Source organism: Chiloscyllium plagiosum, unplaced genomic scaffold (assembly GCF_037043375.1).
Source record: "Chiloscyllium plagiosum isolate Xiang-an unplaced genomic scaffold, Cpla_swu_hap1 HiC_scaffold_19, whole genome shotgun sequence".
Lineage (NCBI taxonomy): Eukaryota > Metazoa > Chordata > Chondrichthyes > Orectolobiformes > Hemiscylliidae > Chiloscyllium > Chiloscyllium plagiosum.
In genome coordinates, this window is record NW_028270157.1 from 48,323,590 (window position 1) to 48,346,430 (window position 22,841).

Genomic DNA, 22,841 nt, shown 5'->3' on the forward strand with positions numbered 1-22,841 from the left:
CTGTGCCAGGGAGGTGCGACTTGTTGTAGAATGGCCAGATTGTATGAAGCTATTTTCTTCCCGTTGCGCATTTTCTACTTCCAGCACAATGAATGTTGACAGTGAGCTTTCCTCCTCCAGGAGCTCACAGCCTCAGCCTGACCGGGCTGGTGGGCCCCAAAAATCCACATCCATTTCCTAAAGGCCCAATCCATTAACCCCAGATGATTCATTCTTCCATAAAACCCAACCCACACTCTTGACATTCATTTAAACCTGCCTATCCTTGCCATTCAAGGTGTCCATGCCTGGTATAATCATTCACATCCTACCCCCACCCCAAAGCCAGGGTACTCCGGACCATGGTCAACACCCCTCTCTCATTACACCTTTCCCAGCCATGATGGAGTTGCTCCCCCTTTGGAAATCCTGCTGCCCCCTTCACAATTGCACTGTAACATTGCCCAGAGCCTGCAATGCCCAGTCTCATAGCCAATCTACCAAGGCTCAGTACACCCATTACCCACCCACCCCACCACTGCCCTTCCCTCTCAATTTCTATGAAGGGACCCAACAGACTAACCATAGCCTATCCCCTTCACTAACAGGACCAAGAGACATTCCCAGACCCCTGACAAGCATTACCCTGAGTGCAACAGCCCTACCCCCTGGACTTGCCATCATGGAGCCAATGGACCAGTTGTGGCCCTCTCCCTAGACAGCAGCCTGACTGGGAACAGCCCCACCAGATGCCTGCTCTTGAATGGTATTAGAGGCTGCCCTTGACATCATGTGCCAGAAGCACCTGAACTGCTGAGTGCCTCCGTGCTACTTGTCTTGAAGTTGGAAAGATGGCTGTCAGCTTGTTGCATATGCAGTCTGTTTGCAGAGCACATGGCGCAGGTTTAAGATTGATATTTATATATTGATTTTATGTTGATATACTGTTGTTCTGCCAGATGGGCACCCTTAGACTGAGGACTGCTTAGCAGCGCGGCAAGTTGTCTTGTTGTTTGACTGTGCTAATTGACACAGCAAAACAAGGCAATGCAAGGCAGAGATGCTGTGAACATGCAGGAAGCCACTGTGAGCAAACACTAAGAGACTGAGATGCAGTCTGGTCCAGTCTGAGAGTTGGGTACCAGTCCCTGTGTACAAAGTGTCCCTGCTGTAGCCTTTCATTGCTAGTTGCTGGTACACCCTGCAATGTAGGTCTGTGCTTCAAGAGTTGCCAATGTATATAAGATATGTCAGGATGGTTGAGATAGATTATTTAATGACAGATGCTCTTGTCCATGGAGGAGGACTGCATGCAGCTGGTGCCCAAGGATCGCCCCCTAGGCTTTGGTTTGGTCACTGACATGGAGGTGTCCCCGAACAAGAGATGAGCTGAATCCAACAGGTCCTCTCTATGGTCTCCTTGTTGAGTTTTCCTGATTTTGATCTTGTTTGGCAAGTTTGGTAAAATGGAAGTCTGAATATTGCTGAAGTGGGTTGTGCTGTCAACACAGCATTTAACAATCAACAATGAGCATCATTTTATGTCTCGCTGCTGCCTAACAAGAACCATGGCACTCTACTTATGGAAAATGTAAAAGGTGGAGTGAGATGATCTTAAAGATGCTGAAAATGTGTTGCTGGAAAAGCGCAGCAGGTCAGGCAGCATCCAGGGAGCAGGAGAATCGACGTTTCGCGCATGAGCCCTTCTTCAGGAATGAGGGAAGTGTGCCAAGCAGGCTAAGATAAAAGGTAGGGAGGAGGGACTTGGGGGAGGGATGTTGGAAAGGCAATAGGTGGAAGGAGGTTAGGAAGGAGATGTGGCTGTGGTAGCGAATCTGTTTGAGAACATGGCTGAAGAACTTCTGGGCAGAGGAGATGACCTGGTGTGTGCAGTGAGAGAGGGACTCACTGAAATCCTAGTAGAGGGAGGAAGAAAGCTTCTTCAAGGAAGGCATCCTTGCAAGAGGATTCGCAGTAGGTTAAAATCTTCTAGGAGAAAGTAAGGACTGCAGATGCTGGAGATCAGAGCTGAAAATGTGTTGCTGGAAAAGGGCAGCAGATCAGGCAGCATCCAGGGAGCAGGAGAATCGATGTATCGGGCATGAGCCCTTCTTCAGGAATGAGGGAAGTGTGCCAAGCAGTCTAAGATAAAAGGTAGGGAGGAGAGACTTGGGGGAGGGGCGTTGGAAATGCGATATGTGGAAGGAGATTAGGAAGGAGATGTGGCTGTGGTAGCGAGTTTGTTTGAGAACATGGCTGAAGAGCTTCTGGGCAGAGGAGATGACCTGGGGTGTGCAGTGAGAGAGTGCGCTTTTCCAGCACACATTTTCAGCTCTGATCTCCAGCATCTGCAGTCCACACTTTCTCCTAGAAGATTTTAACCTACTGCGAATCCTCTTGCAAGGATGCCTTCCTTGAAGAAGCTCTCTTCCTCCCTCTACAAGGATTTCAATGAGTCCCTCTCTCACTGCACACACCAGGTCATCTCCTCTGCCCAGAAGCTCTTCAGCCACGTTCTCAAACAGACTCGTTACCACAGCCACATCTCCTTCCTAACTTCCTTCCACCTATCGCATTTCCAACGCCCCTCCCCCAAGTCCCTCCCCCCTATCTTTTATCTTAGCCTGCTTGGCACACTTTCCTCATTCCTGAAGAAGGGCTCATGCCCGAAACGTCATTTCTCCTGCTCCCTGGATGCTGCCTGACCTGCTGCACTTTTCCAGCAACACATTTTCAGCTCTGATCTCCAGCATCTGCAGTCCTAATCTTAAAGATGTGCAGGTTAGGCAAATTGGCCATGCTAAATTGCCCATAGTGTTCATGGATGTGTAGGCTAGGTGCATTAGTCAGGGAAAACATAGAGTTTTAGGGTAGGCGAATGGGTCTGGGTGGGATACTCTTCAAAGGGTCGGTGTGGACTTGTTAGGCCAATGGCCAGTTTCCACACTGTAGGTATTCAATGATTCTATGATTCAAATGTCAAAATGGACCTCATTGTACCCCATTCTCATCCCATTTATCTACACATCTCAGCTACCTTTCTGCCTGGGCTGGATTTCAACCTGATTTTAAATATCTAGAATATTCCAGTATATTTGATAACAGTGAAAGCTGAAGGAATGCTTGTACTTATTAAGGCTATTTGAACAGAATCATAAGAGAAATTCCTGGAAGGGCTCAGCAGATCTGGCAGCATTTTTAGTTTTTGTTTCTGATTTACAGCAACTGCAGTTTATTTGAACAGAATCATGTTTAATTTTTAATAAATAATTTGAACAAGGCATCAGACTAATTTTAAATTTATATAAGGAATATGAGTTGGGTATATAATAATTCTTGTCAAATTAACATCCCAGTTTGAATTTACTCTTCACTCTAGTTGAAGCATTGCCACTGGGGATAAATTGGAGTTGAAATTTTGAATTTGTCAGAGTTGATGCTGCTGACTGGAGCAGATGGCATTATAATCAGTGATACATATATCGCATCATGTAACCTGACAATGATTTCACCATGCTGTATTAAGGCAAACATGCCAGAAGGTCCCAGATTTTGTTTCCCAGCCTCTGCTAAGTTGGCTAATCACTTGGACATTGCAAGTAGTTTAAGCACTTCTAAGTTAGAAAGGGCAAGATCATTTAATATTTTCATTCTTAATGACTCTCCAGTGACTGGAAATTGTATTTTTGGATGTTGGATTAGTACAAGATCTGATAAAACTATGATAGCTCTCATGACTACACACTAGCCCATCTTAATTGTCTTGGCACTCATTTGTGAAGAGTGGCAGCCTGATGCTACATTGTGTTGCTGTTTCCACCCATAGATTTAACACAGGTTACTGCTCAAAAGAGAAATTGAGAAAAGGATGTAAGTCTGGTCAAAAGTTTACAAATAGCATTAATTACAGAGGATAAGCCTCTGGGTTATTAGTTTGAAGTTCACCATGAATTTTTAATGAGGATAGCTGTGAATGAAGCTGCTGAGTATCTGAATCATGGCTTTGGGAATTAAGCAATATCCTCATTTCTTTCCTTTCTCTTTTAGACAGGGAAGTTTCTGGGAGAAGTGGATGGGTCAGTGATGACACAACTGCTGAACATGGGGCTGTTCACTGAGTAAGATATTGTTTGCTCACATTTTTTGCAGTGATCAATACTTAAGGATGTTCCAGCTGGGATGTGGGCTCTCGGTCAACAAAACATTTTCTGGAAGGCAGGGTCAGTATTCTGAGCAAAGACGTTACTTCTTTGGTATATTTGCTTTCTATGTTTTTCTTTTGGATATGGTTGTATTCAGTGGGACACAGATCTCTCTATTGGAAAAATACTCCAAGTTGCAAAACTCTTTCTACTAAATTTTGGTCTTTGCTTGTGTAAAAGTCAAGTCAAGTTTGCCCACCTTGGTCAGAACAGCCCTCAACAAATTTAAGACCATCAGCTCTTTAATTGCCTCGAGACAAGATTTCCACCTTCATACCACCATCATACAGCTTTTCCCTTACTGGAGAGCTTTCAACAATTAGATAGCAGGTCTCTGGTCCCAACAACGTCATTGGAAGCAATAGCCATCGTACTACCTGCAGTGTGTCCCAGGAGGACATGTGTTGCGGCGGAGCCTGTATGTCTGGGGTTTCACTGGGGCTCAGGCCCCACTGAGGGGGAAGGGAACAAGGGAGTTGGGGGCCAGGATAGACGAGCAGCAACATGGGTGGAATACATTGAGGGAGGGATCTGGTTGACATACAGCCCAAAAAGTAGGCTCTCCCTTGCCTGGCCATCAGGAAACTTGGCAGACAGTTAAACTGTCAATTCATTGAGAGTCCACGAGTGAGCTGGTGAAATTACAACAAGATGAATATGCACCAAGAGGTAGTGTACATTCAATTTTATGCCACACTGCCCCCATCCCCACCAACCCCTAGAGCCAAATTAACCACAAGACTGAGGGGCAGGCTGTAAAATTCCAGCCTTTGTTCCTTTTCTGGAACTGTATTTCATCAAGCAGGTCTGAAATTATTATGGTCCTGTTTTTCAGCTGGGAACTAACATTGCTACATCCCTTATTCATTCTGGAAATTAGCAATTTTATTCTAGTATTAGACTTTCAAAATGGAGAAATAGTTGTATCATGTTTATGTTCAGCTTATAGAATCAATCATTTAGCAATCAATTCTGTTGACATTTGCAATCTTACAAACTAACTTTTCACTCGACTGCCATTGTATTGTTGACTTTAGAGAGACACATCCCAGCACCAGGTTATTATGATCCAAATGACAGAAAATATGTTGTATAATATATCTCTGACAGTTGTATGTGCTTGGAATTCATCCAGTTCCACCATAACGTTGGCAAAGGAATGGGGAATTGAAACATTTTGCTCTTCCTCCAGGATATAATGAGCACATTTACCTACAATGTTAATACACAGAACACAGAATCTCCAGAGCCAAATGTTTCAGTTTTGCTCTTTACAGCTGGGATTTTCAATTACGAATCCTCTGCAGAATTGATCTCACTGAAATCTGTAGAGCCAGCTCTTTTGAATGTTTATCCATAGAATTCTTGTGAAACATGGGAATAATAGGCCAGACAGCTTGGAAATTAAAAGTATTGTCTGGAGACAGAAACCATGGAATGTCACACCTCACAAGGTGGCAAGAAACCTTCAACTAGATTGACTTTAAAAAAGGAGAAATGCATTATAAACTAAACTGGAGTCATATTTCAAAGCAAAACCATGAATCTGAAAATCAGCTGGTTGACTATTAACATTCTGTTATTTATCCTTAGGGAACAATTGGAGACCGAACCATAGACCTTCTAACTTCTATCTCTCTTTACTCATTTCTCATTTCCAATCTGTGTGTATGTATGTTGCATTGTTATTTCTTCTCACATTTGGTAACCAATAAATCCACTCTTTAATCAACTCAAGAAAGCCTCCTCTGAATGGTTCCTTTTAAAACATAAGCTCATTTGGGTGAGAGAAAAGTATCTACAAGGGAAGGGATCCTTTTCAAATGAACTTGTTGCAACCGGTCAAAGGGACAGGTCATAGAGTCATAGAGATGTACAGCATGGAAACAGACCCTTCGGTCCAATCCGTCCATGCTGACCAGATATCCCAACCCAAGCTAGTCCCACCTGCCAGCACCAGGCCCATATCCCTCCAAACCCTTCTCATTCATATAACCATCCAAATGCCTCTTAAATGTTGCAATTGTACCAATCTCCACCACATCCTCTGGGAGCTCATTCCATACATGTACCACCCTCTGCATGAAAAAGTTGCCCCTTAGGTCTCTTTTATATCTTTCCCCTCTCACCCTAAACCTATTCCCTCTAGTTCTGGACTCCCAGACCCCAGGGAAAAGACTTTGTCTATTTATCCTATCTATGCTCCTCATAATTTTGTAAACCTCTACAAGGTCACCCCTCAACCTCCAACGCTCCAGGGAAAACAGCCCTAGCCTGTTCAGCCTCTCCCTGTAGCTCAGATCCTCCAACCCTGGGACCATGCTTGTAAATCTTTTCTGAACCCCTTTAAGTTTCACAATATCTTTCCGATAGGAAGGAGACCAGAATGCATGCAATATTCCAACAATGGCCTAACCAATGTCCTGTACAGGCGCAACATGACCTCCCAACTCCTGTACTCAGTAGTCTGACCAATAAAGGAAAGCATACCAAACGCCTTCTTCACTATCTTATCTACCTGTGACTCCACTTTCAAGGAGTTATGAACCTGTACTCCAAGGTCTCCTTGTTCAGCAACACTCCCTAGGACCTTACCATTAAGTGTATAAGTCCTGCTAAGATTTGCTTTCCCAAAATGCAGCACCTCGCATTTATCTGAATTAAACTCCATCTGCCACTTCTCAGCCCATTGGCCCATCTGGTCCAGATCCTGTTGTAATCTGAGGTATCCCTTTTCGATGTCCACTACACTTCCAATTTTGAATAAAGGGAAGCCAGTTTATCCTTCCTTATCAAACTTAACAATTTAGATATCATATCTGGAAACATAATAACCTGGAAGCCTCACTCAGAGTCTGTCTGTTACAAATGTGTGATTTTGTGGCACTTTTAAAATATGTTCAAATTGAAGTAACTGGCAGTATGACACAAAGGCAAAAGGGCATAACAGACGCAGAGAAGAGCTTTTCACAATTTTAGAAAGTATGATGCACAGACAGCCCTACTAAAGTAGAATTATAAAAGACAAGATAGATTGCTGTATGTAACCGATCGAACCACATCGCCCCGCTCCCCACCCCCCACCCCCAAATCTTTTGATATGACTCCATTACTAACCTTGTTCTTAGGTTTCATACTGCATTTAAATTCACCCATCTACTACTTCTGCAAAAATGTTCGTGAGCAATGTTCACAGGAATGAGCAGCAGTTTTTTAGTTATTTTACTTTTGCTTATAACAGTATTTGCTTTTATTTGCATTTACATTTTTCCTGTATCCGAAAAGAGGAGGAAGTGATTTATTATGGGAAAGCAAATATAGCCAGAAGTATCACAATTGCACCTTTAAAAGGTATCAAACAGATGGTGCAGTAGTCGAACCCAAATGTAATCTTGACAGTTTTTACTGTTATCTGCCACTGATATCATCCTGGAAGGTTTCATTAAGCACTTCTGCGAGTTTAGACTGACAAGTTTCATTCAAATTTATCACTAAACTTGCCCAAACAGACTTTACCAATAGCAATACAATGGCCTGCTGGAAATCTGAAAAAAAATACAACATATTGAAAATGCTAAGTAGGCCTGGCAACAATTATGGAGATGGAAAGAGTGTTAACATTTCAAGTGGATAATTTTCACTTGAAACCTTTGGCAGAATTCTATCAACTCTGAATTTTTTCTATCACTGGGACAAAAGCAAGTTCTGACCTCAGTGACATTGGCTAGCCATGTAACATTGTGGCCTTCTGGAATGGGGCCAGCCAAGAGGCCACTTGTGCATTTGGTGTCTGAATAAGGACAGTGGGCAAGGGACCAAAGGTGGAAAGGTCAAACAGTAGGAACAAAGATTTGAACTGCCAACAAAGGATGCAAATTATTGCTGCATGTCCAGGATGGTAAGGTCATCTCAGGATGGAGATATTCTCTAATGATTTGTGTAAATTTAAATTACATGGCCACACCTGTCAGGCCATTATTGTGGAGGTTTGGTTCCTCCAAAGTACTCCCACCTCCAAGCAAACCTTCCAGAGGCTGGATTAACACCTCAGCAGCTGCCGGCCCTGCAGCAGCAAGTAGTCATTACCATCACTTTTGGAATTAATTGAGGACAAGTTGATTGAAAGCTGTGATAGCTCCCTGGCCTGCCTGCAGGTAAGGAAATCCCAATGGCAACAACGGTTTGCTTTTGATTCATTCCTAAAGTGGCCTAACTGACTGCTGCTGTATGGCAGCTAGCCACGGCCTCATCTGGCATATTTGCTCAAAGGTGGGACCAATTTGGAAAATCAACTTCAGGTGTTACCATCAAGATTTTACCCCTGTCCTCTGCCAGATAGAAGGAATCTGCCCATTCCATCTCCTTCTCTCTCCACACTCTGACCTGTTGATAGTTTCCAACATTTTCTGCTTTTATTTCATTTTCAGCAGGCTGTTCTGCCTAGACAATTATCACAGTGGTCTTTTGTAAGTCTCCGCCTATAACATTTCAAGTTTCTCTGCAAGCTTTAACAAAATTAGCACTATTTCATTGTTTTGAACTGTGTGCTGATAAGTAAGCCTGTTCTTATTTCTAATCTTAGGGTGAAACTTTATGATTACCAAGCAATGTGCAAAGGGGCCACCAATCACCACAGTGGATCACAGCCTATGCTCAGTGTGAGTATCTATCCCACAATGACACTGTTGTGCTTAATTTAACACTCTTGATTGTTGTGCTGTATTCATAAAGATTGTAAAGGTATGTGTCACCGTTACCAACACAAATGCAACAACTGAACATGCAAAATTATCTCTTATTTTCCAAAGATCACTACAAATGCATTTGCTTGCTGAGTTAGAATTAGTATGGCAGAATAAACACTTTCTCACGCACCCACAAGCCATTTTATTGAACAACTAACTGGGCTGTTTATTCACTGGGAAAGGGAACTCCAATTTTGGCATGAGGTTTATGTACAGAATGACATCAAAAACAGAAACAATCAATTAAGAGCATTACTCACCTAATCGTATCCCTACAACTGAAATGTATGGCACCACGACGGATGAGCATTGCAAAAATTTAATTGTGAGGTTACTTGGCCTGTTGTGTCTGTTCTGGACCTCCAAAGGAGCAGTTTACCTAGTTTAACAAATAAATTGATGGGGAGAAGGGTTTTGGCATTTTTAACATTTTGAATTCTGAAGTGAAAAAAATCACACAACATCAGTTTATAATTCAACAGGTTTATTTGGAGGCACTAGCTTTCGAATCCGCTCCACACTACCTGATGAAGAAGCAGTGCTTCAAAAGCTAGTGCCTTCAAATAAACCTGTTGGACTTTAACCTGGTGTTGTGTGGTTTTTAACTTTGCCCATCCGAGTCCAACATCAGATTCTCTGAATCATTGGATTCTGAAGTAATTCAAGAGCCTCCAGTATCCACACTGTGATCAATGCAGGTTGAACAAAGGGGGTTGGATGAATTATGTTTTTTAACTGATCCAATCTAATTTTGCATCCTCCATGCTAACCACAGCTCTTTGCACTGTACTTAGTGGCACTTCTCAAGAGCTTATGAAATTGGAGTAAGATAAGGCTATCAGGCCCTATAGCATGTTCCATCAATCAGCATCATAGTTGGAATTTGACATCAACTAACATTTTCATCCCTTAATTTCTTTAGTGTTCAAAAATCTATCAACCTCACTTTTAAATAAACCTGATAATTGAACATCTGCAGGTACAGAATTCAACAGTTGCGCAAACTCCTGAGAGAAGAAATTCCTCCTAATTAATTTCAGTATTAAATGGCCAAGCTCTTATCCTGCCCTTGGTTCTACACTCTTCATCTGGGGTCAAAGACCTCTTGACTCTAATATTTCAAGCCCTCTAAGATTGTTATATATTTCAGTAAGGTCACCTCTCACTTTTATAATCTCTAGAAAATAAAGGTTTATTCTACTAACTTCTTATAGGACAACCATCACAACCCAGGTATTGATATAGTGAACCTCTCTTTCTCTCTCTCTCTCTCCTCTCTCTCTCTGTCTACCTTTTCTTGGGTAAACAATTCAAACCTGTACACAAGTGTGGTCTTACCAAAGCTGTATATAATTGCAGAAGACTTCCTGTTATCTTGCAATTCCCTCATGTTAGAGACCAATACACTGTTTGCTTTACTAATCACTTGCTCCACATACATGCAAACTCCCTGTAATTTGTGTGCAAAGAAACCCAAATCCCTCTGATCTAAAATTTGTCAGTTTCTTATCTTTTCCAAAATATTCTGTTTTCCCAATCCTCTGACTAAAGTGAATAACTTCACACTTTGTCACATCATCTCCATTTGCCACCATTATTCCCAATCACTAAATCTCTTTACAATGCCTTTACATTTGCTGCACAGCTTACTTTCCCACCTAACCTTGTCAGCAAAATTCACATACACAACCCACTAAGTGAAGATAATTCTAAATTTATCCTGAAACTGGTTCTAGGATCTGCAGCCAGTGAATGTTTATTGTAATGTAAATATTGCAAATAGTTAATAACTCTTTCAATGTGTACTTAGTTTGGGGTGAAGCCAAGAAAACTGTGGAGTACAGGCCAAAACAAATAAGCTCCAGTCTTTCTGAATAACTTATAAGGTCCGAGACTCTAGACTACAGCAATCAATGTAAGGCACTTTTCCTGGAGTAGATTAGATTTTACAGATTCATCCATTCCTGGCAGGTTTGTTGTGTTTTGATGGTTTCTAAACCAGTTATTAGAACAAATTCAGTGTTCCTGATTCCTGGGGAATTTGCATTTGTAATTGTTGAGAACTGGGAGTTATCGTCAACATAGTTTCTCAGCTATGCACGACGTATTAATATAATTTCATTCACTTTCAGATTCAGTCTCAAACAATCCTCACATAAAATAATTGAAGAAGCATTTCTTCAATAGTATGACTTTCACCAACAGAAGTAAATTAAGTATGATCTCCTAGCTTGATGCAATGTAGTTTTACAGCTAAGGTATTTTACAGACTGAGGATTTTTTAAAGAGGTACCTAATTTCTTTTTTGCTTCTTTCTTCAGCCTTTCTACACTATTTTGGCTGCTCTAAAATGGTTCCTGAGCAATTTATTCATGTACGTACTCATTATTCTCAAACTTGATATAATGCATGCTTCACAAGCTGTTATGTATTCCAGTCTGTATAACACCATCAAACCTATCTTCCATAGTTCGAAACTGGCAGTGCTTTCATGGAATACTATTTGTTAAATATTTCTAAAACTTGTTTGCAAAAAAAACAGTAATGTAAACTCTGTTGAGGTTTATTGAAACTTCTGTCGCAGGAGAATAACCAAATGCCTGTTGCATCACTTACTACTGCTACTTGATCTATCATTTACTGAATATTTGTTCGGTATATTGACAAGCAGAATAGAATTGTTTTATGACCCTTTTATATTACTAATAAACAAAGAACAACTCCTACACAATTTTGGCATGCTATCCTTATAACTTTTCCAAGTGGCTCTGTGAGGCAAATCCGTAGAGATAACAAGTGAAAACTCATAGTGCTGACTTGATTCAGAGAGTGGCCAAGGCAAAATGGCAGTGAACGCCAGTATTTTGCTGCGAAAAAGACTATGAAACCAATTTTGTATTTTCCACTCTTACAATGATAGAAATGCCATCTCACTTGTGCAACAAGGCTGAAGCTGTCAACAACAATAAAAATGGTCTTTGCAGGAATAAAACTCGTTTTGATGGCAATATTCCCTTGTTCTAAAAGCTGTTGTGTTTTGCATCAGAAGCATTAACTCTAAACCTCTGTTAGCATTGATAAGAATAAGAGCTTTTTTGCCTTAGAAAAAGTGAGAATTGATACCTTTGATATTAAGACAGCACTTGAATGAGTATAAGGTCAGAGAGCTCATTGCCCTTCTAAGAAGATACATTTGCAGTCAATTTTACATCCATTCTCACTATTACCCTGAGTTTACACAAGGGTGTTGAGATGAGATTCTCACTAATGAGTTGCGAGAGATTACTAACTTGGATCATCGCTCATTATCACCCATACTACTACTTAATCTTACATCATTAATAGGCAGGTTCCTATTATCCTGCTCACTCAGATAAAAACAAAGAGCTGAGAATTTCTGACATGAAAGTCTGCGCAGGTATCTGGCAACTGCAACTCACCACTTTGGTCCTCTATCTCAGGCACCCAGCAACATATCACAGGGCACACTCCAGGGTAGCAGCCACACACACCACCTCCATGGACACTGGCATCAACAAGTGCTCGCCTCACTACATTTCTCATGGCATCTACCATATTTACGGTATACTTCTACACTTTAATGTTGCACTTTAGATCAAGCCAGCATCTCCCATTGGACTATGACGGCAAGCACACTTTATATGTAGGGACAGGCAACCAGCTCATGGACTGGACCAAGAAGCATCTCAGAGCTGCTTACTTGTTCTCTCCCCATCTATCTGGATGTTCCCAATATCCCTGCCCTGCCTTGACTTTTTGAATTTGGCTGCTCGACTTAGATCTTAAAGGATAAGAACATTTCTGTATTGGTTTGCTGCAGGAATGAAAACAGCAGCTTCTCATGATTATCAGCAGCAATCAGTCAGCACCATGTTATGTCAATCTCACATCTAGACCATGTGCAAGTCGTGTACACGGCCAACATACTGCATGTGCATTTACTGAGTGGCTATATTTCAAAGTGTAAGGAAATTAGTCCTCAGACAAGATCAGCAGACACCCTTCAATCAGGAGGACCTGTACAAAAAGTCAAGGACAGCCTTCAATTTTGGTCGACCATTCAGGGCAGGATATATAGGAGTTCCATACATCTTCAGATCAGTGAGTGGGTAATACTCAGCTTTGTCCATCCAATATAATCAATCAAAGGAGTTGAGGGAACATTTTTAGGGAGAGTACAGATACCAGTCAGAAGTTTCATTCTTTATCATTCAGGCCTGTTTGGCTAAGTTACTGTAGGAGCTGGGCCGTGGTCAGTCTTTGAAATGTGTTCACTAAAAGTCAGGGGCAGGGGAGGTTATCAGAGGCCAGTGCTGCAGGAGAGAGGCTGGGGAAATTGACAGTGGGAATTGGAGTGAGAATACGTGGATGTAGAGGGTATTACATTACTGAAGAGGAGTTATTTAATATATAAATGAGAGGAGACAATATACCATGATAGGGAAAGAGCTGATTTGGGGGATGGGTGGTGAGTCACCAACGGCAAGTTGTATCCTGCCATCCATGAGGGGACAGTGCTCTTATTAGATCTAGTGTGTTTGCTTGATGTGCCCAAGTTTTTGGGATATGAAGTGGGAAGATGAAGACTTAGGTAGATGAGTTGGCTGGGATTTAGCTAGGGACTCTTCATCAGAACCTGCAAGCACTACATGTTTTGTGAATCTTGGGTATGAGCTTACTGTGAGCTGTCCAAATCTTTACTCCAAGCACTCCTGACCCAAGCCTGCAAGTTACACATTAATTCCACTTATGCTTTAATGCAGTAGCATTTTTGTGTTATCTGGAAGGACAGCAAATACATGCAATTTACCCATTGCCTGCATATGATGCAGAAGCTGCTATTCCTTCACTCCTTTGACTATGGAGAATCAGGTAATGCTAAGGATGGTTGGACTCTGTATCTATAGTGTTGTAGTTATAAATAGAAAGAGATTTGCGCACACATGTTGTTGAAAAGAGGACATACCTTATAATGTATTTACAAAGACATGTCACCCAGACCACCTATCTGTCCTCAGAAACTTTTCTGCTTTCTTTCCTTTGTCCCTTGTCCTTCATTAACAGCAAATCTTACCTCATTAATATGGAGCTTCCTATCCTACTATCCACTGCGAGTAAACTAGGTTTCAAGAATTCTTGACTTGGAAGTCAGAGAGGGTACCACCACTGGCTCCAAAGGACCCGAAAGGAAGTGGACAGCAACATCACATGGCTTACTCCACAGGCACCAATCAACTCATCCCACATCCACAAAATTGACATCCAGCATGTGTAGCTTCGAAGAATCCTCATGGCACATCTCCGACCAAGTTAGAGGATGCTTCGGCACTTCAACATTGCACCCCAGAGCACAATGACAACATCATTACAGCAGGACACTTTGTGCTCAGGACATGCATCTAGCTCATGGACTGGACCTTGTATTTCCAAGTCGTTTGCTTGCTATCCTAACATTCACTCATTTTGAGCTGACCTGGATGTTCACAGCATCTCTGACTTGCCTTTTTGCATCTTGTCACTCAGTCAATGGCTGTGTTACAAATCTGTTTAGCACAGACACAAAGCCAGGAAACTTGTCATGGTTAACAGTGGGCCACAGCCACATCAAGGGAGGGACAGCTTCTGATACAAGTTTAGGGGTTTGGATACAGTCAATCAGCCACTTGGGACAGTCAGAGTCAGGATCGTCTCCATGTAAAGGGTTAGGAGCTGAATATTCGGTGGTCTACCACCCATCTTGACTCCTTCTGCCCTTTTGAGGGCTCTTTACCTCCAGAAATGAGGGGGGTGTAGGTATTTAGGGAACCGTGGGTGGCACGGTGGCACAGTGGTTAGCACTGCTGCCTCACAGCGCCAGAGACCCGGGTTCAATTCCCACTTCAGGCAACTGACTGTGTGGATTTTGCACATTCTCCCCGTGTCTGCGTGGGTTTCCTCCGGGTGCTCCGGTTTCTTCCCACAGTCCAAATAAAATGTGCAGGTTAGGTGAATTGGCCGTGCTAAATTGCCCATAGTGTTAGGTGAAGGGGTAAATGTAGGGGAATGGGTCTGGGTGGGTTGCGCTTCGGTGGGTCAGCGTGGACTTGTTGGGCCGAAGGGCCTGTTTCCACACTGTAAGTAATCTAAAAGTGATAGCTATTATTGTTAGTGCAGGTCCAAATGAGAAGGCAGTCCAGATGGTGTGCAGGGTTAGTGGTTTAGGGGTTTTACAATGGTGAGACTAAGTGAGGGAAGACGTTTCATGCAATAGTGAGAAAGGTACAGCATGAGCCTTTGCTGAGGTAACTATGATAACAGAGATAGAGTAAATGTGAAGTAGCAGAGAGAAGATGGTGGCACTTTCACTGATGAAGTGGACAAGGTCCTTGGCCTTCTTCTGACAGCACACCTTCAGGTGGCTGAGACTGTTCTGACCCAGGTGGCAACCTCTGTTAATGCTAGCATTGGGGTGTGGCCTTCAGACACTGTCCACAAAGCAGGATACTAAAGTTATCCCCTCTGCCATATCAGGAACTGTGCAAGGCAGCTTTTAGCTAGCAGTTCTTGTGTGGGTGCACAACTGCCCTTTAAAGATGGCATCAATGCCAAGGACATCAGATTAATCTGGAATATCACAGCAGTGGTTCGTTGTTCTCGGTAGATCCAAAATGGGACTTGAATTGGATAAGAGGGATGCTATAATGACTGGATAGATGGTTAATAAGGTGAGTCTGATAAGATATGGCAGGAAACTCTCTAGACCTCACAGAGAAACCCTCTGTGAAAATGACACAATTGGCACATCATCAAAAAAGCCCAAAGCCCTGAATTTTGCCATTGTATCACATTTTGTGGCTCAGAGTTTGGGGCTTTGGTTAAGAAATGTCATGTTGTTTGTGTCTTCCCTGTGAATTCTTTGAGCAAGCAGTCAATTAAATTATTTGCTATTTAATTGAATAATGAATGCTTGGGTGCCAGGTACTCTCAAAATGGCTCAACTTTGGACCAGATTGAATTTCTGTGTCTATTTTTGGATGGTCATCTTTCTATTGTAGTACCAATAATCAGACTGCTAAAAGATAGAAGAGAAATGTTGGGCTGAATTATCCCAGCCTCTGAGCAATGAGGACAATGATGTGTCAGTTGGGGCAATAAGGCGCGATCAAAAAAATTAAATTCTTGGCCTTGAGGAAAAACAAGTTTGATCTCTCGCCCAGGCTTCAGATGGTGAGATGAGAATCTTGCTAGTGAGCAGTAAGAGACCTATTTGCATACATTAACATCTCATCATTAACTATTCTTACCTCATTTATAATGAATTTGCTATTCTCCCACATTACAGAGAGAAACTGACAGTGGCAATTCCCAACGTGAAATTCAGAGTTGATATTTGGTGACTGGAGCTCACCACTTGTTCCCCTGGGCCTCCATCTGGGCCAGGATCCCAACACCTGAAGGTACATTCCATAGGCAGTGACCACCTGCAATGGATACACACCAGCCTCATCACTGCATCATCGTACATTTTAGACTAACATGAAAATCAGTTCTCCACTTCAATACTGCACTTTGGAGTTTACTGCCACCTTTCATTGCAATACTGTTGCCAGGCCACTTCATGTCCAGGGACAGACAGCCATCTTATGGACTGGACCAGAGTGATCCTCATGACTTTTGGCTTATTTTCTGGGCACTGATTCACTTGGCATCTACTTGGATGCTCACAGCCGTGCGCTTTGCTACCTCATCCAGAACTTACAGGCTCCCAGTAATTCTGTCTTGCCCTGCAGACATAAAGCCAGGATACAAGTCATGGTAATCAGCAACAATCAGTAAGTCATAAAATCGTAGAATCCCTAGAGTGTGGAAGCAGATCATTCGGCCCAATAAATCCACACTGACCCTCCAAAGAGCATCCCACCCAGACTCACCCCACTACTCTGTCCCTGTAACCATTCATCTCCCATAGCTAACCCACCTAGCCTGCACATTCTTGGACACTATGGGCAATCTAAAATGGCCAATCCACCCAGAGTGCACATGTTTGGATACAAATCAGAGAACCCAGAGGAAACCCAAGGAAACATGAGGAGAAAGTGTAAACTCCACCTACACAGTCACCTGAGGGTGGAGTCAGACCTGGGTCCCTGGCAATGTGAAGCAGCAATACTGACCACTGAGCCACCAGGCCACCCACGTGTGTGGACATTTTGTTGCACAGCATTGCATTACATCAATGTTGCACCCATATCATGTACCAGAAGCCTATGCAGCAAGCACACTGTATATGATTCAGCTTAATGGCCATGACTCAAAGCCCAATGGCACAATCTTCAATCAAGTCAAGTGGGACTGTCATCAGTCAAGTCTGTCACCATAGTAGGTCAAAGACATCATCTCATCTCATCCAGGTCTGAGACTCAGTCAGTCAGCTGCTTTGACAGTCAGGCTCAGGTGTTTCATATCACAGCAGCCCAGAATGTGGGCCATGGTCAGTCCTGCAGATCCAGTCCAACCAGATTGGGGATTAGTGGTAACTCAATCTGGAAGCTTCCCAGATATCAGTTAGGGGTCTGGTGACTCACTAAATGGAAGCTGTCCTTGCATATTGGTTGGAGGGAAGGGCCACAATAAGCTCACTGAAAGTCATTGGTTTTTATAAGAAAGTATTCTATGGTTGGGAAGATGGGGAAGTCAATTGTGGGACTAGAGGCAGAACACAGGAATACAGAAGAAATAATAATTATGAAAGAATGCAACTCAACATAGAAGAATGGGAGACAATAATGCATTGGAGACAGGGGATACTGCAAGAGGTGTGCTCATTAATAGTCACTACCACAGCAGGGGATAGCACATCATGATTATGGACATGGCTCAGCTGTAGCCAGGGGCTCAAAGCGATGAAAGAATTAGGTGGGAATGTATGAAATTTCAGAACTGATGCAGTCAAAACAGAATGCAACTAAGAAAGGAGCTGAAAATGTGTTGCTGGAAAAGCGTAGCAGGTCAGGCAGCATCCAAGGAACAGGAGAATCGACGTTTCGGGCACAAGCCCTTTTTCAGGAATGAGGAAAGTGTGTCCAGCAGGCTAAGATAAAAAGTAGGGAGGAGGGACTTGGGGGAGGGGCTTTGGAAATGCGATAGGTGGAGGGAGGCCAAGGTGAGGGTGATAGGCCAGAGTGGGGTGGGGGCGGAGAGGTCCGGAAGATGATTGCAGGTTAGGAAGGTGGTGCTGAGTTCGAGGGATTTGACTGAGACAAGGTGGGGGGAGGGGAAATGAGGAAACTGGAGAAATCTGAGTTCATCCCTTGTGGTTGGAGGGTTCCCAGGCAGAAGATAAGAAAGGAGCATGACAGTTTGGGGGGAGTTAGCAAAGCGTGATCTGTGTTGCTTTCCATCCATATTTGAATTGCATATTCACAATGGAAATGGAAGATGGCTGGAGTATTTGTTCCTCTTCAATACCCCTACACCTTCATTGCACCACAGTGACATTGACTCCTGCTGTAGCTGAATTCATTGGCCATAGTTCCAATTAATCCGTTTGGGGACAATCACAAACAGAATAGCCCTCAGTAATATGAACAGTCAGCACTCATATCATCCAGTAATGACAGCTTAGTATAATCTTGATGCAGTGGGACAATACAAACTCTGATAATGAGGGACATGGAGTACCTCATCATGGACCTTTGACATAGCAGACCTTATTCCAAAGAATGGAGAGCAAGCCATGTCATAAAAATACAGTAGAAGATTGTAAGTGATGTAGGAATATTTAAACCTTGTCCATCCACATCCACCCGACACATCACCATTGCACATAAGAGCATGTTATCAAATACCTAGAGTTCAAGGTAAGAGGAAATCAGCTTTGTGCCTTTGTGCAACCTATGAGACCTTGGACTGTCTTTGTGACTAGTGGTCCTGGGGTCATGTGGAGTTACTTCTGCTTCACTGAGATGATTATAATCAATCTGTAATGACCAATGACATGATCAAGATTGCTTATGATCAAGATTTGTATCCCACTCAATGTATTTCACATTCAAAACTTGAGGATTACAGATGTCTTTTGCCTGTACTGTGTCAGTGCCAGATTAATGCATTTGCCTCTTGAAGGGCCTCATATTGCTCAGAAGGAGAGCTTTCTCCTCCGACAGAAAAAAGACATTTACTTCACCCACTCTCAGAGATTGTCTGGCAGTGCAGTGTAGTTTGGTCGGGGTGAAACACTAATCCCAGAGCAGACCTGACCTGGTTAGCTATGACCCTTAGACACGATTTTATAGTCTGCATTCAGCAGTGCCAATTTCTAATTTCCTTCCTCTCCTCCTTCCACTTGTAGCTGAGGGTGATGATACTTTTCCACATGGATTCACACATGTTATCTGACAGAACCCCCATACTGTTGTACACCACCAGCAGGTCCTGGCCAATCAAGTCCCAAAGAGCCGAATACCACTCAGCTAGTAAGCTGTTGCTTCTGGGAGTTTTATTCTTTTCTAATGGCTCAAGGGCCTTGAACAGCTCAACTAGAGATAACGGCTGGTCCAGCCTCTTTAAGACTGAGGTCAAAGACCACTGTGATGGAGTATAGGGATGGCTGTGAGGCTGTGCTGGCTATAGGCTTCATGCCATGCAGACTGGTATAAAAGGATTTGCTGATCCTCAGTATGTCAGACTGAGATGACATTACCAAACCACGTTCTTCCTTTAGGCTGCTGAGCACAGAGCTCTCTCTGGAAGACGAAACATGACCACATCTCATCCTGCTCCACGGTGCAGACCCTAGACTAGAAGATTATCCTGGAGGCCTCTAAGGTGAAGAGCCAGGCTTGCTGGCTCTTCACCTCCTGAAAATCCTCCGTGTGATTAACCTCCATTTTCTGCAGCAGGAATAGATTCTACATGGTTTTCTGGAGTTTGGACAGTTTTCCCCATCTCTCTCTTCTGAACACCTTTGAGGGTGAAGAATCTCTTGATGTTCCCCTTGACTGTTTCCCATCAGTCTGCTGGAGACTCAAACAGAGGCTTCACAGTTCTCCAACCTGTGTAATCCCTTTTGAGCTCCTCAATGATTTCTGGGGTTAACAGTTTCACATTCAGCTTTCATGCTCCCTTGCCAGCCCACTGATCATCCTGTAGGTGACAGGTGGCCATAGGAGGCAGTGGTCAGAGAGAGACACCGGCTTGACATTGGTGGATCTGACTGAGAATGTGCGGAATGTAAACAGGAAATCTATCCTTGAGCAGATAGAGCTGTCTGGCTGCGGCCAGGTGTATCTATGCTGCAGGGATGCTGAAGACGTCGTGTAACTTGAGGACTTTGACTGTTGCCATCAGAACTCTGGATGTAGCGTCAGGTTTGCTGTCAGCCCCTCTGGACCGTCTATCTGTATGGATGATGCAGTCAAACTCTCCGGCCAGAATGACCGCCTGGACATCACCAGCAGCAATGGGAGGACAGCCAGCTGCTCATTCTTTACCACTGGGGCCTACACATTAATTAATCTCAGGGGAGTGTTTCTTTACAAAACGTATGCTATGAGGAGGTACCCACCCAGCACCTCCTTAACCTCGGCGATGGAGGTGTTGCCTCCTTGCAGCAGAATAGCCAGGCCAGAGGGGTGGCAGTCATTAACCACTGACCAAATTTGGCCCATTTTTCCAACTATTTCCTGTGTCAGAAACAGGAGGTCTTCTTTGGATGTTGGCCAGATAAGCCAGCTTGGAAACACATTGCATAGTTGATTTAATGTTACACATGATAACTGTGGCAATTTGAAAACCCATTTTGAGAGTTTATAGAACTACCCATAAACCCTATGCCCATTGATCTGTGGTGTTGTCACCTTTATCCTTGTGTTAAGGCTGAACTGTTGCCCACTCTCTCAGTGACACTGACTGACTGTCACAGGGTCCTCACCTCACCCACTGCTCTCAGTGACACTGACTGACTGTCACAGGGTCCTCACCTCACCCTTCCCTCTCCTCTCCTCTCCTCTCCTCTCCCTCCTCTCCTCTCCTCTCCCTCCTCTCTCTTCTCCTCTCCCTTCCCAACCCCTCTCCATGATGTCAACTGCCTGTCACATGGTCTTCACCTCACCCACTCCTCTCAGTGATGCTGACTTATTTTTATTTCAAAAATATATTTTATTCATAAAGTGTCTGTATATGCATACATCATCACTAAAACAGTTCTGTAACAGGGAAGTAATCCTTTAACCTTACTTCCTGTGATCACTGCTCAATCACACATCATCAAAGTAGGATGCCCATCTGTGATTCTCTTTCTTCTTGACAACCTGAATCATTTGCTGTGCTTTCCAGCTCTTTCCTTCTTGGCACTGCCACCTGCAAACCAACACTTGGCATAAATACATTCACTGAAGCATTCCAGAATATTTCCTTGCTGTTTGTGAAATTGAACATTCACAATACAGCTTCCAAAAATTCAACCAGATTCATGTGTTTCTCTTTAGGTTTTCTCAAAGCACAGCTGTTCCCTTCAGTATGCACTACACTTTAACATTTGCAATTTTGATTTCACTTCCTGGGCCAACCTTGGCAGTCCCAATAGCAGGTTTCAGTGCCTGCCAAATATCATCTAAGATTTGCAAAAACCACCAGAGATAAAATCCAGGAGCACAACACTGATATCAAACTCAAAACATATCACTCTCTTTTTTCTGTCCTGCCTTCACAATCCACTAATTTCCATGGACCTCAGAAAAATCAGTTAGCTGGTTTAAAGAATAAAATTCAATCGGACCTAAATATGGTGGGGGGATGGACTTACACTAATTCTTTCTGACACAGGCAGCACACAAAGGGCCGACTGCCTGCTTGTTTACATAATGTGCATTGTACAATGTCTGCGTGCCTGAGTGGAGTGCAAAGTTTTGAGAAGCCAGAATATGTGTTGGAAAAGGAGGTGAATCGTGTCAGGAGAATGTGCTAGGAATCATTGCAAGAATTAATTTAACCCAATGAAAATACAAGAATGGCACAACATGGCCGAGAACTGGTTCCAAGATTCTTCAACACTGGAAATGTCAGTACAGTAAGTGGGCAGGAGAAGAATGACCATCCATTCACAAAGCACCAGACAGGCACTGTGAATGAATTGGGACCAGATATCCAGCATGATTATTGCCAAAGTGGAATCTCAAGGACCGAGATGTAGTGTATTATATCAATTGATTATAATCTTGCATTATTTATTGACATATTGATTTTTTTATTATAATGTGTTTCTGTTAAGAGGACATCCAGTCAAAATATGACAGTGGATCTAAAACCCAGTGGCTATCTGGTAAAGCCCTTTGTGAGCATGTAACTTCAGTCTAATCTCATCCTGAGAGAGGAAAACTAGTTTGTATTCCACGATGCCATTGCCATTTTCCTTTGACAGGAACCTCTGTAATCTTTATAATGCAGGAGATGTTCAAAGGGGTTTGCAGAGTCTGTCACTGTTGTTTATCTTGTTGTGACAGAAAGTGTTAACTGCAATCAATAACTGATTTCAATGAGTATCTGTTTAAGAGGCCATGCAAGCAGTTCCTCTCCAAGAATGAGGTAGGAGAGTTGCTCCCTACTGAGGGCCCTCTCCTCCTCCTCCTCCTCTTCTCTTCAAGAAGGTCTTCAATGCCATCTCTGTATGTTCTCTCATGCTATAGGCCAAGAATGAATGACACTACAACATCCAATGATTGGGGAAAAAGGGTCTGAGCAAAATTTCTTGAAATCAGAAACAAAACCTTTGCCATCACAACAGTCTCTGAAGACTTTAGCAGCTTTGAATAGCAATGGAAACCTCCAAATACTCAAGGAACATGACAAATTTCTCAGTAGCACTGGTTGAATTCCCTTCCTACTCCTGAATGCATATTCAACTATACAAGATTAA

General features: G+C 43.0%; 1 protein-coding gene across 9 annotated transcripts in view; it reads left to right on the forward strand.

Moving 5' to 3' along the window:
* The window catches only part of LOC122559589 (voltage-dependent calcium channel subunit alpha-2/delta-4-like), a 549,452-nt gene that overhangs the window by 418,127 nt on the left and 108,484 nt on the right, over nucleotides 1–22,841 (forward strand). For 8 of the 9 annotated variants that reach the window (XR_015760448.1, XM_087997322.1, XM_087997321.1 and 5 more), the window contains 4 exons: nucleotides 4,027–4,097; nucleotides 8,609–8,647; nucleotides 8,764–8,839; nucleotides 11,248–11,300. Coding sequence is in view for 8 of the 9 variants with exons in the window: in XM_087997322.1 (XP_087853448.1) it covers nucleotides 4,027–4,097; nucleotides 8,609–8,647; nucleotides 8,764–8,839; nucleotides 11,248–11,300 (239 nt within the window). In the remaining variant the exon portion in view is untranslated. The remainder of the gene's footprint in view (nucleotides 1–4,026; nucleotides 4,098–8,608; nucleotides 8,648–8,763; nucleotides 8,840–11,247; nucleotides 11,301–22,841) is intronic. The other variant, XM_087997324.1, reaches the window with a different exon arrangement.